The 18,268-nt window shown below is 42.1% G+C and overlaps 1 protein-coding gene across 28 annotated transcripts in view; it reads right to left on the reverse strand.

The window, feature by feature from the left end:
• Nucleotides 1-18,268, reverse strand: part of Nrxn1 (neurexin 1) — a 1,058,108-nt gene that overhangs the window by 546,622 nt on the left and 493,218 nt on the right. For all 28 annotated transcript variants that reach the window (XM_040736989.1, XM_040736999.1, XM_040736994.1 and 25 more), the window contains 2 exons: nt 11,180-11,561; nt 9,953-10,143 (listed from right to left, as the gene is read on the reverse strand). In XM_040736989.1, the coding sequence (XP_040592923.1) occupies nt 9,953-10,143; nt 11,180-11,561 (573 nt within the window). The remainder of the gene's footprint in view (nt 1-9,952; nt 10,144-11,179; nt 11,562-18,268) is intronic.

An 18,268-nucleotide genomic window follows, 5' to 3' on the forward strand; every position in this document is an offset into this window, starting at 1 on the left:
AGTTTTCATGATAACTAACATGTGAAAGCACGTTTAAAGACACATGTAAATGGCTCAGCTTATACTTAGTACAGGGGAGATGGTAGATGCTGGAAGTCGCGTGGCCTGCTTTAGGCATGTACACATACGGAACACCGTAGAGGCTACTTCACCAAAGAGCATCTGACGACAAAATGTGCCCTTTGTTGCAATGTGGCATTGCTTCTTGTATTGTGTTTATTTAAAAAACAAAACAAAACAGCAGTTGACTAAAAAGGCCAAGGAAAGGCCAATTTTAAAACAGACACACGCAACAACCACACACAGGTGGCATTAACGGCAAACCCTGGTATCTTAGCACGGCTCCTAGGCTGTGCTGGAAGTCCAGTCCAGCACAAGAAGGCAAAGGGCCACCAGCAGTCCAGGGCCGTGACACCTGTGCTTTTCTACATAAGAAGTTGCAAAAAACATGGCTTCTGCAGGAGTGCTTAATGCTACAAGCCGCAAGATCACACAGTAATTAGACAGCCTTTGTATCACGAGTAAATTCTGAAGAAGTAAGAGTTCTTCTGCAGGATCAAACCAGTACAAAGCTGTACCTGGCATTGTAATCTCATGAATGAATTGGCTGCTTCTTGCTGTAGATTCCTCCTGTATCTTATTCCTTTCTGTAACAAACTTGGCATTTACTTCCCACAGTTTACCGCCATCAGATCATTTGCTGGGAACAAATTTCTCCCATGCATTTGGAGTTTTACTGATGACACTCGCTAGCTATGTGTAAATACCTGTTCTCCAACAGGTCCTAGGTTACTGATTATATTCTGTAGCTATGTATGAGACTTGTTTCGACTAACATGTCCTTGTTCTCTTCTCCGTTGTAATTGCAGAGATCTGCCTTCCTGCAGCTACCTTTATTGGTCGGTGTTTAGGACCCAGGCAAAAGGATCCTATCTAAGACATTATCAGATGGCCAAGGACACAGCATTACGGCACGTCCAAAGTTGTTGATTCATAGCTGCCTAGATGGATAGAAAAAATAAGCATGTCCTTGGCTTTACCTCACTGGAAGACAGGGAAAGTGATAACCTACACTAACCCTGCACTAAAAAATTCTCAAACTTCTTGTTGTATTAGCTCAAGATTTTAGCTCAGAGATTTACTGCTCCCTCCAATTTTCCCTGAAAAGATAAAGACAAAGGTAATCTGCCCAATTGCTCATCCTCAGGGAAAACTAGAGCACTGGAAGGTGCCAGGTTTTGTTTCTTGTGCAAATTAAACTTAGACCCTCTCTCTGACCTGCAGCCTTAAATAATGGATGTTAAAAGTTTCACCTAGCAGTTTTAGTTTAATGCTCAGTGTGTAAATCTGATCTGCCTTGGTGACCCTGAGAAACTCAAGCCTCATATTGTATTGTAAAAAGAATTACTGTTGCAAATATATATATATATATGTATGTATGTATGTATATCTGTACCCCCAAGAAGTAGCGAAAACAAGAATTCAAGAGACAAAGAAACAGAGAGCTAGACAGAAGCAGAAAAACAGAACAGCAAGAGAGAAAGAACAAAAGAATAAAGAACATGCAGAGAGTCAATTGTGTGTGAGTCAATTTCTTTTTCGCTCAGAGTTTCGTTCCCTTGCTTATTTGTAGTTCCTTTTTTGAATCCTGAGTGAAAACCTTAGAAGTAGGACTTTTAAAGTTATTGATAACTGCATACCAAGTCTCCCCAACTTTCCAGTCTCTCACTAATTTAAAGATTTGGGTTTTCTGAAGAGGTAAATAGCCTCTAGAAGCTCTACTCCTTAAGGAAAGTAGGACTTGCACTATGACTGAGCCCTCCCTAAGTGAGAGAACTCCTTAAAAATCCATCTTTTGTGGGACCCATATAGCAAATAAGTGTAGTATTATCCAGGTACCAGCCGGGGCCTGTCTGATGTTTAATGAATCCTTGCAATTCCATTGATGGCAATAGTCTAGGTCCCTCTTTCCATCTGGGCTTTCTTGTGAATTTCTGGCTTTGTAATCACTGAGCCAGGGCAACATGCTCAAAGCAGCTCTACTTACTCAAGCATTTTTTTCTTTTTTTAAGTCTTTTACATGCAATTATTTTCGTGTCATCTGGTTTCCATATTGTCACCATCTTCATGAATTTGTACTTTACCCTCATGCTAGACACTAGAGACGGATGCAGTCTTCACAGATGCTCGGAGAAGTCTCCCCCCACCACCGCCGCACCTCTCTCTCTTCCTTCTCTCTGACATTTCTTTCTTTTGTTTTCCTAAGATAGTCTGAGCGGGTTTGTGCTACTTGCATCACGAAGACCTTTGCTTAATCTTCTCTTCATTAAAAGGAGAGAGGTCAACTACTCCGAGGTGAGAAGCTGTTTTCACACTCCCCGATGACACAGCAGCTCTGGACTACGAAACGCCAACATCTAAGAAGGTGACTCAATTCGCTTGGCTTCACCTGAAGAGTAGACAGTGTTCGGAGTAAAGTGTGAGGGGAAACGTGGCGGATTCCACGTCAGGTGGGGGTGACCGAGGCAGAGGGACAAACATGCCAGGCAGTCAGGACTTAAGTGAGAAGTTTTATTGGAAAGGGAAAGGGGAGAAGAAAGACGTAAAGGGACAGAGAGATACAGAGATAGAAGAGAGGAGACAGGAAAAGTCCTGTCTTCTCCATGGTAACGGCGGGGAAAGAGCAGAAAAGAGCAGAGTGAGGAAAGATAACAGAAACGGGCCGGGTCTGTCTTTTAAAGGGTCCTTTGCACCTGCGTGCAGACTAAGCAACCATGGAACCCTGGGCTGACCAGGGCACTGCCTGAGTGCATTCTGCCAGGTCATGGAGGCAGGCCAGCACAATGCCTGAGTCCTTACAGACAGAACTGAAGGCTGATCTCTAGCTGAAGCTGAGAGCTTGTGTACATCTGACTCTTCAGAACTCAACTCTGAGACCCTGCAGAGATTTGTCACTCTGTTTTGCGCATGCCACCATCCGCAAGTTTCAGCGGTCTTGCCATTTCCTTTGGGGAGTGGTACACCTGGACTTTGTTCTAGAAGGCATGGGAAAACTGGCTCCCACTTCCCGGAGTGAGTGTGCTGGGGGAGGTCTCAGGAGAGCTGTGTCTTTGCTGCAGGGCTAACGTAAGCAGGTCTGCAAATATTCCAAGCATACCAGCCGGGGCTTGTGAGTACCAGAGCTCCGAATCTGGTCTGTGCGTAGAAATAAGCACCTAGGTACGGTGCATCCAGACATGGTAAGGATCCGGACCTTAGAGCTACGCTAGACACTCAAACGCAGTATTGGCTCCCTATGACTTATCCTGTTACACCAGGCCTTATCACTCCCATACTCCTAGTTGGTAAGTCCACAGATGTTTCAGATTTCTTTTCAATGTGCTGTTCCAGGCTGTCAGTAGCAGTCAATTGAGGCTGACATGAACAATACAAGTTGTTTTCCCTGGTCCATGGGAAAATGATGAGTTAGGAGGACCGAAGAGATGGTTCAGAGATGGTTAAGAATACTTATTGACCTGGCTTTGGTTTCTAGGCACATGGCGGTTCACAACCATTAGCAATTCCAGCTCCAGGGGATCCAGTGACCTCTGGGACCTGACTCCCTGCTCTGTCCTCTGTATCTATGTAGCACACACGCATCCATGTGTGTGAAGCACTCGCACACATGAGGTAAATAAAACCTCGATTACTTTACAGTGAAGAATCGGGCTGGATCTGGAGAACATTTTAACTAGACACATGGCCTGGTATGTCAGCTCTTTGGAAGACGTCGATCTAGCTGGACCCAGGAACTGGTGAGTTCTCAGTGATATTTGACTTCCCGTGATCCCGAGGTTGGGAAGGGACGTCTCAGAGTTGGAAGACGCTGAATAAACTAATGAAAGATAACTCTGCCCAATAAAGCAAAGATTCCAAAGCAAGTGCAAAGGACGATGGATTTAAACAATACGGAGTTGTCGGAACCGGATACAGGCATTTAAGCCACGATAGCGGGATCTGGCCTGAAGCTTACACATGGCCAGGAGAAGAGTGCTCATAGTGAATGTGAGCGAGGAGGCCACGGGGAACTGCGCATGTCTTCCAAGAGGTGGGGGAGGTGAGAGTGGATTAAAACAAGCTGTCAGAGGTTTTACAGTCAAGAGAATAGATTTGGGCTGATTTCTGCAAAACCTGAGAATTCAACGGAGTCATCAAAGAGAAACAATGGCTTCACGTCTCTAATTGTCTTTCAGGTATCCATGCTGTAATACTCGTGTGGGAGAGGAATAACAAAAATGTCAAGTATTACTTTGACAGACTCACAGCCTTCTTGTCTGTTCTGTGCTGTGGTGGTTGCCTCTGAAGTGACCCCTTTCCCCGGGTGAGCTTCGCCCATCTTCAGCACTGAACCTGAAATGTCATTCTCAAGTGCCCTACTTACTCCAGGGTCCTGCTAAATCCTTCCACTCTCAACCCCGCAGGCAGCTTCCGTATGATGCTCAACGCCCTTCTCCACCAGCAAAATGCCCTGCTTCCTGCTGAGACGCAGCGTCTTCTTCAGGAGGTTCATACTGCATGCCATGGAAATCTAATTGGGTGTTTATTGCCAATTTGTAAAGTGAGTCTAGTGGCCGCAGCTGGGAAAACACCTGTATGTGACCCTAAGGTGACAGGTCCACTCACTGGAGAGTGAAATTTAAGGTGAAGAGTTCTAACGCTCAACCACTGTCAGTAAGGAGATGTTGTCAGTGCCAGCAGGCAGGGTAAAAAGGGGGTCTCAAAGGCATTATGATATTATGGGATGGGTTGGTGGGATAATGTCTTAGGTACTAGGGAGGAGGGAACAGGTGCCAGGGACAGCCGGGTCTCCTGGAGATCCTACTGCAGCAATTAGAATAAACTCTTTACCCTCCAGGGGGCCTCATTATTAACCACTGGAAAGGTTCTTGTCTCTCTAACTTTCGAACGGATCCTTAAAATAGGCCCCCACAAATGAAGAAAACGTTAGGAAATCTCACTTCGTTTTAAACAAGGGGACCCTGGGGCATTTCTTCTACTGTGGACGACACATCCAGCTCGAAGATTAGGGCTCAGAGTTAAATTCTTCTCTGGACGTTTCCTATCGGAGCAAATTAATCTAGGCAAGACAAAGGGTCTACCAGAAGTCATGCGTGCTAAACCACAAAGCTCAGGCGCACCTGAACAGGACCAGTGCTTTGGAACTGACGTCCCTCAATAAATGTTTCTCAAGGTGCGACGTGAAAAGATAGAACACAGGCAGATGTGCCTTATATTGAGTCCCCAGAGCACGAGGGCCGCTGGGTAACAGGCCGGTCTGAGTTACAAAAGAAAGAGTGAGTTGAGGATGGACACTATCCTTCCTTAGAGATGGAACCGGTTGGAATGGAAAGTCTGGGCTGTTTCTGGTTGGGGACTTTTTAGTGGCTCCGGAAACAACTGAGGCTGGATAAAGGAGGAGGAAGGGACCTGGCTGACCTATATGTGGGCCATGAGTGACTCGGTGTAATTTTGCTAAGTGGCCACGTGAGGGCACTCTCTGCTATGCACCCAGGAGCATGGTCGGGCCCCAATCAAATTCAAATGTGCTGACGGATTAATTTAGTGTTTAAAGAAGGGCATCTATGGAAGATGGAGACCCAAAACTATTCGTCTTTTCTATTTTTAATCCTGAACTAGATAAATGAATAAGCAAGACTGACCTCAATTCAAATTCCCGGACACTCATAAGGATTACATACAATAACCTCATTTAAATCCATCGGGTATTTATACTTTCCCAAAGCAATTGCCAAATTAGGACAAGCGACGCACAAGGAGGGATTGCATTATCTCACTAAAGAGGCCGGGACCCTAAAGTTCCAGAATGAATGGAGTCGGACTACGGAATCAGTCCAGAGCAAGCGAAAGGCGTGCCCTTTCTCCGCGTGTTGCAGCTCGCACCATGTAATAGCCAAAGGGAATAGTATTACTCCAGCAGCTGGGGATAAAGATGCAAACAAAACAGTATTAGCCGGGAGAGGTCTACACCGGCGAGACTTGGACAGCGTCGGGAAAGATCATTTGAACGAGGTCATGAGCACGGAGTCCCTCTGCTGGAAGGAGCCTGAGACTGAGGCTTGTTTGTGACTGCTTCCACCTGGGTCGAGGTGGGGACGAGAGAGGCCCGGGTCTCACATTTCTACATCTCCAACTTGAAACGCAGCCACGGACAAAGGCGTGCATCACCGTGCAGGCTAAATATGGAATTTCAGGATCTGAAAACAAAGCGATTCTGTTCCCCAGCGCAAAAGGAGCGAGTTAATCGCCAGCCCCCGCCCCAACATCGTGGAACACAGTGCGTGGCCCTCTGCTGCCCTCTGCTGTGCCTTTCGGGTACAGTAACGTAAGTGAAAGTGTCAAAAATCCGATTCTGCCAAGTGACTTCAGATGAGGGCTGACCTCCCTCCACACAAAACACTTAAAAGGTGAATTAAAAGTTGTTTTACGTTAACGGTGCACGGCAAGACGTGGACACCGGTTGTTTCTGCACTTCACCAACTACCAAAGGCGTGCGGTGTAGTTAAGCAGACTGGTCTCTCTTGGAGAGGTAAAGATTTGAAGACTGTGTGGATAAATCAGAATAAGTTTCATTCTCAAAGGTAACCCTCGGGGAGGAACAAACCCCAGTATTCACTAACTTAGGTAAGGGGATTTTTTTTCCTGTTTCTTGCGTCCCCTAGTGGCTCTAGTCTGCATGGCTGGCATGCATGGTCACTTCAGGGCATGAAGTCCTGCAGCCCTCACATCCGGAACCCACTTTAAGTGTCCCCCGGGTCCCCGGGAGGGGAGGAGAAACTGCGCCCGGTGGTCTTCATTTGTGCTTCAAGCACCCCTTAAACATGGCTTCCTCAACAAGTCTTCCGGCTCAGCCCAGTGTCAGTGTCCACATGTGTCACCACGGCTCCCCTCCCTGCTATGCCTGAGTGTTAGGACTCGGTGTTTCTTGGGATGGTCCCTTTGCACGGCAGGACCCTGTCATCCTTTCTCACACTCTGCTCTCCACCCCTAGCAGAGGGTCAGTGCTCAGTAAATAACGTCTAGTTAGCATTGCAGTCCTGCAGAGCGGAAGGTGGGATTAGAAGGGAGATGACGTCTCACGCCATGCTCTCTCCTCATTGGGATTCTGGGAGTTATTCTTCCAATTAAAAGTCACACATCCACTCACAAGTGGAAAATTGAGCCTTATTTTCGGGACTAGATCTCATTTTTTGACCTGATCTAAAAGGCCTGGAAGCGCAGCAACTTCCCAGAATTTATTGGTAAAGAACCTCAGTTGCCTGAAGAGAGGGGTCTGTAAATAAGAGTACTTTATACACAAACACGAGCCCTGCAGTATCCCGGCATCCACATCTTCCCTGGTCATGCATGTGCCTGCTACCTAATGCGGAGACCCTGGGACAAGACAGGAGTGTGGCTGGGACTTCCTGGCTCAGTGAGTGATTCTGGCTCAAAAGAATAGGGTAGACAATGATGGGGCAAGACATCTAAGATCCTGTTCCAGGGTTCACACCAGCACCCATTCGCTACACACAGCACAGGCATGTTCCTACACACACACACACACACACACACACACACACACACACACACGCATGCATGCGCGCGCGCGCACCATTATCTGGGAGATTAACCTCTAACTTAAACTGAGTTTTTATTGTTGCTTTTGTTTAGTTTTTGCTTTGAGACATTGTTTCTCTGTGTAGCCTTGGTTGTCCTATAGAGAGGCTGGCCTCAAACTCACAGAGATCCACCTGCCTCTGCCTCCCAAGTGTTGGGATTAAAGGCATGCAATACCATCTAGCAAATTTTGCTTTTTAAAACATGACTACAAGTGTGAGTCCCAGGACAGCTAGGTCTGTTACACAGAGAAACCCTGTCTTAAAAAAAAAAACAAACGGAAAACCAAAGCAAACCCCACACCACCAACCATGTAATTAGTCAGAATACCAGACTTAATGTCTTAACTCTAGGAAATGCTTTTCTTATAACCTGTATTAAAAAGAAGTCCATGTTTTAAGTAAATGTGTCTAAGATGCATAAAGCTACCTTTATGACACACACTCCCATCAGAAAGAATCCCACGACAGCCTCCTATTATGCTCACATCTGCTTTAATGAATAAGCAGCAAATGTTTGCTTTTAGGAGATGGTATCCCAAGCATCTGAAGGGCACAACCAACTGGATTTGATTGCTCATATTCACAAACTAGGGCTGCAAGCATGGACTGCTTCAGGCAAGTATGAACCACATACTTAAGTCATTTGAGTTTCTGGCATGGTCTCTGAGGTCTCTAGTAACAATGGTGTCTGTACCCTGAGATCTCTGTGACATCACCAAGCCATTGTTTTATTCTTCTGTGGTTGCCCTGGCCAGTGCCCTCACAGTCTCCCTGTTTTCTTGAACATGGCCACGGGTGTCAACCATGCAAAATGAGGGCACCCTCTGAATAGAAACCAAATACTCAGGTCACTTTTGTCACAGAGAAGAAGGAGAAGCAGTTGAGTTTGGCAGGCTGCATTTCTTTGAATCCCCTGCTAGGTGTCAGCTAGGTTGATACATCTGAAGCAAATGAAAAACCTTTGAAGTTAACAAGGGGCTCACTAGGAAAGAAAGGAGACAACCATTGCCATATATTTTATGTGTGACAAATAAGGAAGCAGCATTGTAAATATGTCCTACAATTACACAAAACGAAACATTTTCTTCTTTCACCTTGTTTAGAAGCTGCACTTTTTTTCCCTCTAGAAAGGCTACTGTTGGATTTTCCCCTCTCTGGTTCTGTGACTCTCCAACGTATTTACTTCTTAAATCAAAGGAAGAGATCTCACCATTACAAATAAGCAGCCTTTCACGGCAAAATATGCCTGCAATGATATCTGAGGGGCTTTGCTATGCATCAGGGCAGGATAAGAGGGAAGATAGGGATGAACTTAGCTCTGCATTTACTTGGTTCTCCTCTGAAAGCTGTTCCATCCCTGGTTGAGACGCTCAAGTCTCAGCTCTTCTAAACTCAGATTAAAAGGCAAATGGAACCTTCTCCAATGCTTTTTGTCCTGATCATTACAATGGGTTATATGACTGTGGTTCTCGGTGAATCACAAAGGCCTGTTCAAGTAGGATCTAATATTATTTTCTCCTATTATAAGCATTTGAAAAATTAGGTCTCAATAAAGTAAGAAAATGTCATCTAAGACTTTCTTAAAAGCTCATTAAAGCAGCTTTCCCTTGTGTGTGTGTGTGTGTGTGTGTGTGTGTGTGAGAGAGAGAGAGAGAGAGAGAGAGAGAGAAAGGCAGACAGACAGACAGACAGACATATAATAGGTAGATAGAGATAGCAAGATGATAGATAGATAGATAGATAGATAGATAGATAGATAGATAGATATACAGGTAGCAGAAGCATGTGTGTGCCTGTGTATGGCAGGGAGGTGGTGAAGAAAATGAAACTCACCACTGATCACAAAGCCAGGCTCATAGCTCTTGGTACAACAGTCTGAAAGCATCTAGGAACCCTGACCAAAGGTGACAGGGGCTAAACAAAAGCTCACTACCCATCTGGTTCCATTAACTCCAAATTGACAGACAACTATGGGGACTGAAGACTTACAGGTGCCTACCTTGCTTAACAATATCAAAATTATGAGCACATTTTTCTCATTCTTTAAATTTTAATCATGCATACATTCTTAGGTGTTGCATTTTTGAACTGTTATTAAAAATACATATGTTCACGCCATATTAAAGGGAGAACAGAGACCTGTGTGTTGTATTATTAATCATGTGCAAAAAAACCGAAATCCTTGTCAGCCTTTGCAGAGGCCTGTGCCTGGACCCAGTCAAAGGGGTTTTGCGCTCCGGTATGGATGCTGCACAGATATGGATGCTACACACCATGACTTAGCCAGTACTTACTCTTGAGGTCTAAGTTTCTGGCTCCTGCTGTGATCTGCGTTGTGATTTTCGTGTCGATTTTTACAGTGTGGAGATTGCTGGTGTCCCTTGAAATCATCACATTGTGCCACTGATTGTCATTGAGTGGCTTATTCGAGCTCCCTTTGATGAGGTTAGCACCATTTCCCAAGTCAAACACATAATGTAAGTACCTAGAAAGAAAGCGGGAGAGAGAAAAAGAGTCATCGCTTTTCTATGAGCTGTGGCGGTAAACAAGACATTACAAATGGACACCTTCGGCTGGACTCATCCTTCTAGAATCTTGCGATGAAGCTGCCTGCATGTGAAACTACAAGGAGGAAGGGTCACCTTTTGTCACGAATTCTATCAACCTCTTGTTTGGTCCATCACACTGACACAACAATTCTTATGGGATATGTGTTCTCATGTGTAATACGAGTCTCTACCGTATACTTCCTGCTCCATTTGTCCTTCTGTTTCACCAAGGCCCCTGGAAATGTGTGCACGATCATCCCAGGAATCTGCTTATCATGTTTTTCCATTGGATTTTCATATGCATCTGGACTCAGTGATTCTACATGTTGGTATGTGTATGTGTTTCAAGGTTAGGAGGAATCTAAGACATACACAAGGGGGGCAAGGAAAATATCCATGTTTTTTATATAATTATGTGTATTATCTGATGTATTATCTACTCTATAGCAAACGGACAATAATATTCCCTGAGGAGATGAATAAATGTCCAAACTGATGAAAACATATTCATTTGTCATCACACTATGAAAATATTTCATTAACATATCATTCTTCCTGAATGATTCAACATAGAGCTAAGTTTGAATTAACTGGAATTCCATTAAATAACTAATCCGATAAACTGAATCAGCTATTTGCTTTGGCGTGGAATGGTCTACAAAACTTTTCTGAAATTGCATCTTCAAAACTCAGGAAATAAACATTTTAGAGTATAAGAATCACAGGAGACCTACCATGAACTATGACTGGTCTGCACTTACATGTATACTTATTAGACAAGCAACTGCCTTGTTTCACACTCATGGAAGTTACCTAGTAAAGGTGTTGAACAAATAGCCCATTTGTCTTCCCCCTCCTGCCGACAACCATATTAAGTCAACACATTGTGTTTCATATAGACTTTTGGATATAAGTCTATCATTACACAGTGTTTTTTTTCTCTCTCTTTTCATTGCAATGACATGTACGTACCCTTTAACTAATTCAACCACAATAAAGTCATTTCCATCCCCACTGTTATACAGAATTAGTCCATCTAGGGATGTGGTCTTGAACTGGAAAAAGAGATGCATAGAAGTGTAGGCTTGCAATGTAGCTAAGGCAACATAGCTCGATTTGGTCTTGAAGGTGACAGGATCTGCGATGATGTTCCTGAAGCCAAACCTGGCATTGAGCTCACAGTAATCTATATCGCCATTTTTGCACAAGTCGATGTATGCCATCCCATTAAATGTCAGGCTTTGCAGGTGTCCAATGAAGTTTGAGGGGACAGAAGAAAGATAGCGTCGTTCTGTGATGATGCCAGTCTCTATGTTATGAAACTCCAGCCTTGTGTGGTCGCCTGCCATTTGGCCTAAAGAAAAAAACAATACATTGGTGTATTGTGCATCTTAAAGACACTTCCAGTTTCCCATAAGCCACTGCAGATTTCCATAGTAATAGCATATTTTTAAATATAAAAAAACAGATAAACTACTTGATAGGTATAGCTTGTAGCAAGAATATCCAGATATTGTTTAAGGGTTAGGTGGCCATGTATAATAAAATTTCATAGACCATGTTTTAATTCCATGTAAATTTTAGCTTTAGTAAACATTCTCCTCATGTCTGGGTGTGGTGATGTCCTTCTGTTATCTCAGGATTTGAAGGGTTAAAGGAAGAAAGAGGATGATGAGTTAGAGGCCAACCTTCACATTGAGTTCTGGGCCATCCTGAGCTACATGGAAAAGCTGTGTCGGATGTAAACAATAAATCTCCATTAACAGGTTATCAATTTCATAAAAAATTAAAAGAAATGAAGGGATAGGAAGGAAGAGGAGAGAAAGGAGGGAAAGAAGGTCTAAGGACAGTGATCTAAATGACTTCACATCCATTAGTATTCCATACATGTTGGCTTTGTGGTTACATAACTTTAAAAAATTTCCTTCAGAAAAAAGATATTATTATACATTGTTCTATGCGCTGTATGATTAGGAAAGAGCTACTGAATGTTTTTGAAATAATGAACAATTAAAATGTGTTTGAAAGTCTAGTCTTGGTACTTTCCCTTTGTTTCGTGAATGCCTAGATTCACTCCTTGTAGTAGTCTCCCAATTGCTTTAGAGATTATCTCTGGACCTACATAGTGTTCCTCACATTCTTCATCTTAAATGACCATTTATGCACAGTGCATTCATTCAGTGCACACTCAGTTCGGAGGAGGAAACGAGTGTCATGGATCTGCACAAACATGGGACACCATCTCAAATATCCAAGTGGGATGCGTTGTTGCAGCTTTATTCAGAGGCTACTCTATATATGCCCCACCTCTCCAAGCCTCACCACACTTCTGTGTCAGCCTCATCGATAGTCAAATTAATCCCACGTTACCTTTAGAGTAATGATTCTATCTTCCTGTGACTTTGAAATTAAATAGAAAGATAAGAACTTGGTTTCTAGGTTGCAAGGCGCAGCATCCATGAAAGATAATCCTCGCTTGTGGCTCATTCCAAGACTCTTATTCTCAACTAAACAGTGTGCCTTATTTTCTGCTGTAACACTAAAAGGTCACTTAAACTGCCATCAAGTTCTTCCAACCAAGTTCTTGGCTAGTTTCCCTATCCAATTTGGCATAATTGGAAAATTTATTAAGCTCATCCTATGCTATCATCCATGATATTAATGAAAACATTAATTAGGGCCAATCTCAGAATCAGCCCCTGAGAAAAGGCACTGAACCATTTTTCTAGGCATAATGAATATTGAAACTACCTTTGTGGCCTCCCACTAACACTCTGATAAGTTTCCATTTGGTTAATAAAAATGGCAAAGATGGTGGATAGTATCCTAAAATGTTGCTATACATAAAATATAAATTATACATTTGATTATAAAAACAAAATATTTATGTTATAAATTGACTTTAGTGGCTTTAAACTCATTGGCACTAAAGAAGCCTGCTGAATTGTCCCCTGTTTAAATTTGAACTCTCTAAGAGTCCTCATTTCTCTAAGATGGCTTTTCAGTTATCTTTCTTTTATTTTCTTCTTAGTCATTGGTTTGATTTGATTATTGCTCTACACATTGAAAAGTAAATCCACACTTTCCTGAAGGTGGTTATCTCTCCATCCACATACTACGAAGCCTCTGGTTATGTTACTGAGGTAAAAGTACTATTACCTTCTTAGCAATTCTGGTTTTTAATATAACATCATTTTGCTTTTGCTCTTCAGTTTTTGTCCAATGACCTCAATACTGCTCTGTAGGAGTTCTGCGTCTTTGGTAACAACCAATATCAATTTTGTATAATTTTCAAGCTTAAATCTCTAGAGACAACAGCAGCACTGAAGTAATAGGCTATATAAGATGGGAAATATGAAAAGACTATGAAAGCCACTGAGGCTTCAATATTGATGATGTTGACATTTACTAATTTTTTTGCAGTATTAAAAATTTGAGTTTTAAGTTAGTTTACCACAATTCTAAAAGCTGCTGTGTTTCCTGTTAAAAGTTCTGTTGGCAAAGAGAGGAGAAAAATATCCAGAACAAAATGTACTTCTAATCTGTGAAATGAGTATCTCATGTTTCTAAGAACTTGGAAGCTACAAAGATGCGAAGGACATTTAGTCCAGAAAGATGGAGCAGTTCAGTGAAGAAGATAATGTTTCCTTTCTAAAAATGCTGTTTATGGACATCATAAATTGTAAGGAGGTAGTGACAGTGTTGAAGCAACCATGTTACAGAAAAATACATGGTCCAAATTCAAAAGACCCCAAAGTTGGATAGGCAGTGTTGACAGACAAATTTAGTCTCAGGAGGCCAACTAAAGCAATCATCCAACATCAATACACTGGCTGATGTTGGCTTTAAGGTATTTCCACTCAGAGTTTGCATTCAGTCCTCTTCACTAATATACCCACTGTTGTATATGCAACAGTGTTGAATAAAAAGAAAACAACAAGAACTTCAAAGTATTATTTTTAAAGCTTTTACAGGAAAAAATTATGTTTATAATGTCTGAAGCATCCATGGTTAATTTCCAGAGACTGAGTGAATTTAGAATTAGTCAATCAGAGTGGGGTCTTCCACTTTCTCAGAGTCTCAAGATGAAATGGATTCTCGAGATGAAACAAATGCCTGGGGATGTTTTGATGCCATAGAAATCTCTGTGTCTGGGTTGAATTTTCCGATTAAGATTTTCATTTTTACCTTTCTCTGAGGTGTGTTAGCTTTCTGTGTAGAGCAACAACAACAAAACAAACAAATAAAAAGAACACTAGGACAGCTGTGGTGGTGGTGGCGGAGGCTGTTGGATCTCTGTGAGTCAGAAGTCAGCTTGATCTAAAAGCACTAAGACTCATGTGCCCGTGTTAATTCACTTAAAAGTTATTGCACAGCCAGTACGTGTTTCAAGTGCTATGTAAGGGAGAGAGGAAAGGACACAGGGGGACACACATATCCCTGTTCTAATAAAACTCATAATAGTCTATTGGAGGAATGACATGTAAAAATATGTGGGCATCTAATTAAATGTGTAAGAACAAAACTCTGAGACATGCTATGAATTTTATGACTGGGATGCTGTATTGGTATACACAGAATGGGATAAAATAAAAGCTAAAGTTTTGAATAATTGCAAAAAGAAAGCCATATTAAATCTTGTAGAAGATGATTCAAGGGGTGGACACCATGCAAAGGAGACAGGTGAATGTGGTCTTTAGGTACTGAGTGAGCTAAAACCGTGAGCAAGTAAAGTTTGGGGTTCATACAAAATTAGAAGGGTGCTAAGGGCCATGACATTTACAGGGCTTCCTAACTGATTATCAACTAATAGGTGTTTTAAATAGGTAGAAAACATCATGGTGTGTGTATGTGTGTGTGTGTGTGTGTGTGTGTGTGATATTATAATGTGATGCTACATCTGGGAAGGTATTAACTATAGAGCCATCTATTTAATTATCATATTATGGAACACAATGGAACCAAACCAACCTAATGAAGAAAAGAAAATGAAAAACAAAATCTTGGACACTCTTCTCAGCTCTTATAACAATGACATTCCCATAAAACAACCTACTTCTCTTTGATCCTCAGTCATGTCACCTTCAAAATGGGAACGCAGGTGTCCTGTGTCCTTTATAGGACTGTGCCCTTTGTGAAATACACAAGACCAAACAATGATCCACAGTGACTTTTGCATGTATTGCCTCTGACTTCTGTATCTCAAGGCTTTAAATCCTGCTTACGAGACTGAAGTGGCAAACATGGACCTGTATGTCTCTGAGCTATGGCCTCTGCATATACCCTATGGCTTGGTGTTTTGTGGGACTCCCAACAAAGGGAGTCAGGGGTGTTTCAGACTCTTTTACCTGTGCTTGGGACCCTTTTTCTCCTATTGGAGTTTCATTCATATGTGATATTTTGCGTTGTGCCTGGTCTTACTGTAACTTGTTAGGCCATGTTTGGTTGATATTCCTGGGGGAGGTCTTTTTTTTTTTTTTGGTAAACAGGGGAGGAGTTAATTTGGAGAAGATGGTAGGTAGAGGGAGGGACTGGAAGGGATGGAGGGAGGAGAAACTGCTGTGGGGATGTAATGTGTGGCAGAAAAACAGAAATAAACAATAAACAAACAAACAAACAAGTAAATAAACCCTGCTTAGTCCATCCCCTTAGATAACACCCAATTGCTTTAGCAACTAATGTTAATCTTCAAGAAAAATTCCTTTCTCTTCCAAGAACTGACCTTAAGTGAAACTAGCCGACCTCTCTTCTGACTACCTGATCTTAGGTGGTTGTTTCAGAGCCTTCTTGTGAGTGGGGACTATATTATGTTTATGCCATTCTCTGTGTGTGTTGTTTGCTTTGATTTTAAAATACCCATTGCTTTGTTTTCTTTTTCTTTTACTAAAAATAGATTCATTTCTCACATAATATACTGTGGTTGCAAGATGAGTTCTTAACTGGTCTAGGTAATAAAAAACTGCAGTCAGATACAGAGGGAAATGCTGAGAGATCAGAGAGAAGGAGCAAGCCACAGCACACCTTTCCTCCTAAGCATCTCAGCAGAGAAGAGAGTGATTTCCTGTTTCTCTCCCTGCTGATATCCTGTTTCTGCCCAGCTAAGTCACTTCCTGTCTGTCTGCACAGACCTCTATGGTTACCTAGTGGCAAGCTCCATTCTCTGACCCCGAGACAGGCTTTATTTGCACAAGAAACATATCACCACACCTGGCTATGGTTTCCATTCCCTCTACTGATCCCAGTTTCTCTGTACCTCCCCTCCCTCTGGGATCCACTCCCTTTCTGTCTCTCCTTAAAAAAGAACAGGCTTCTGAAAGATAATAATAAAATATAACAAAATAAAATACAACAAGGTAAAACAAAAGGACTGTCACATCGTAGATTGACAAATAAATAAAAGGCAAAGAGCCCAAGAAAAGGCACTAAACACTGACCCATGTGTCAGGTGCATTAGCACCCTCTGCAGACATATTATAGGAAACACAGCTGGGGTTTTTTTCTGTTTTCTCCTAAGGGAGCCTCCTTCTGGGGATCTTCCTGAAAAGTCTAACACATGGGAGGGGGAGGGAATCTAACTAGCTGTAAACAGACAATGAGATATAAGACAACAAAAGCTCTAAGGACTTGTGGGTCACTTCCCTTTGTCTAAAGAATGACTCCTTCAAAAATGATAACCCACACGTCATACCACATTGAGAAAGTTTCTTTTTGCTCAGCCTGGGAAGACCTTTGGAATTTAATTTGAAATTCTGGTGCACAAAGACCGTTCCGTGCTTTGTGCTAACGTAATGACCTCAAGTGCTTTTCTACAAATAATAAAGGAGCCGATGCAGGGTATGAGTTCTCAACGGTGAGGTGTGCTGACCCCTTTTCCATTGGTTTGCCTTAAATGGCTCACCTCCTTAGGTTATGATTGTAAATCTGGAACAGAGCTTGACATCCTGAATAGTACAATTTAACCAACAAGCTAAATGATGTAGGGTAGCCTAAAGAAAGTAAATAAGTAAAAGTACACCAACATATCAGTACACTTATGAACATATTTTGAAGTGAAAACAGAATTGTCCACTGCTCATCAACAAAATATATAAGAAATAAAGGGAATGAAGACAAACTAGAATCTACAATGACTTTGATAGTTCATGAAACACTAAGATATTTATAGAACCACAAAATTAAAATATATTATAATTTCTTGAACTATGGACAAGGAAATGACATGGCAGATATGTTCAAGTTGGAAGAATGCTTATTAGGCTACTTAATAAATGCACATGTTGGTTGACAAATTGGATGACAAATGTCCTGAGTACAACCTTCAAATCATGTATTGGCTTCAGTCTGAAAAGCCACCAGCAAAGAATGAATCTGAAACTTACAAACAGAAAGAGAGCATGCACAAGTAAATCTGTGTATATGTATTGTATATATATTAGTAGTTTAAGTAAGTTAATGCAACTTGGATGACAATGACCCACCCACCACAGGAACCACTGACTATCTAACAGAAACCCTGTGCCAGTGTGGGAAATGTATGTTCAAGTTGTTGGTCAGGTGAGTCCAACAAACTCCCCAAATAATACAGGTTGTTTCCACTGCCTTGGCTGACTCCCAGAACTTGAATGTAATACTCAATTGCTAAATGCTCTTCAGATACAGAACATGGAAGAATCAGCTAGTACTGGCTTGGAAATTCTCTCCATGTAAACTAGTTCTTATATTACTTAAAGGTGTTATGAAAAGTGCCAAGGGAGAAAAACCTATCAATAATCCTACCTATAAACCACAAGAAGGACCAGTAGGGCAGCCTGTATCCAAGGGTACGATAGTAGCACTTACATCTTGGTGGGCTAGGGTTGGTAATGAACAGCCCTTTAATTGGACTTAAGGTCCATCAGTAAGAGGGAAATTATGTCTGGAACTGTAAAATATAGCTGGCTACCCAGGACTGGCAAAGGCATGTACCTTAGAGAAGAATATATACACTGCTGATTTCCCAGGCCAGTATAATCCCCAACTGCCTTCTAAATACCTAGTCTTACATGCACAGTAAGTGTTGCC

This window comes from Mesocricetus auratus, unplaced genomic scaffold, assembly GCF_017639785.1.
Source record: "Mesocricetus auratus isolate SY011 unplaced genomic scaffold, BCM_Maur_2.0 Super-Scaffold_100676, whole genome shotgun sequence".
Taxonomy (NCBI): Eukaryota; Metazoa; Chordata; class Mammalia; order Rodentia; family Cricetidae; genus Mesocricetus; species Mesocricetus auratus.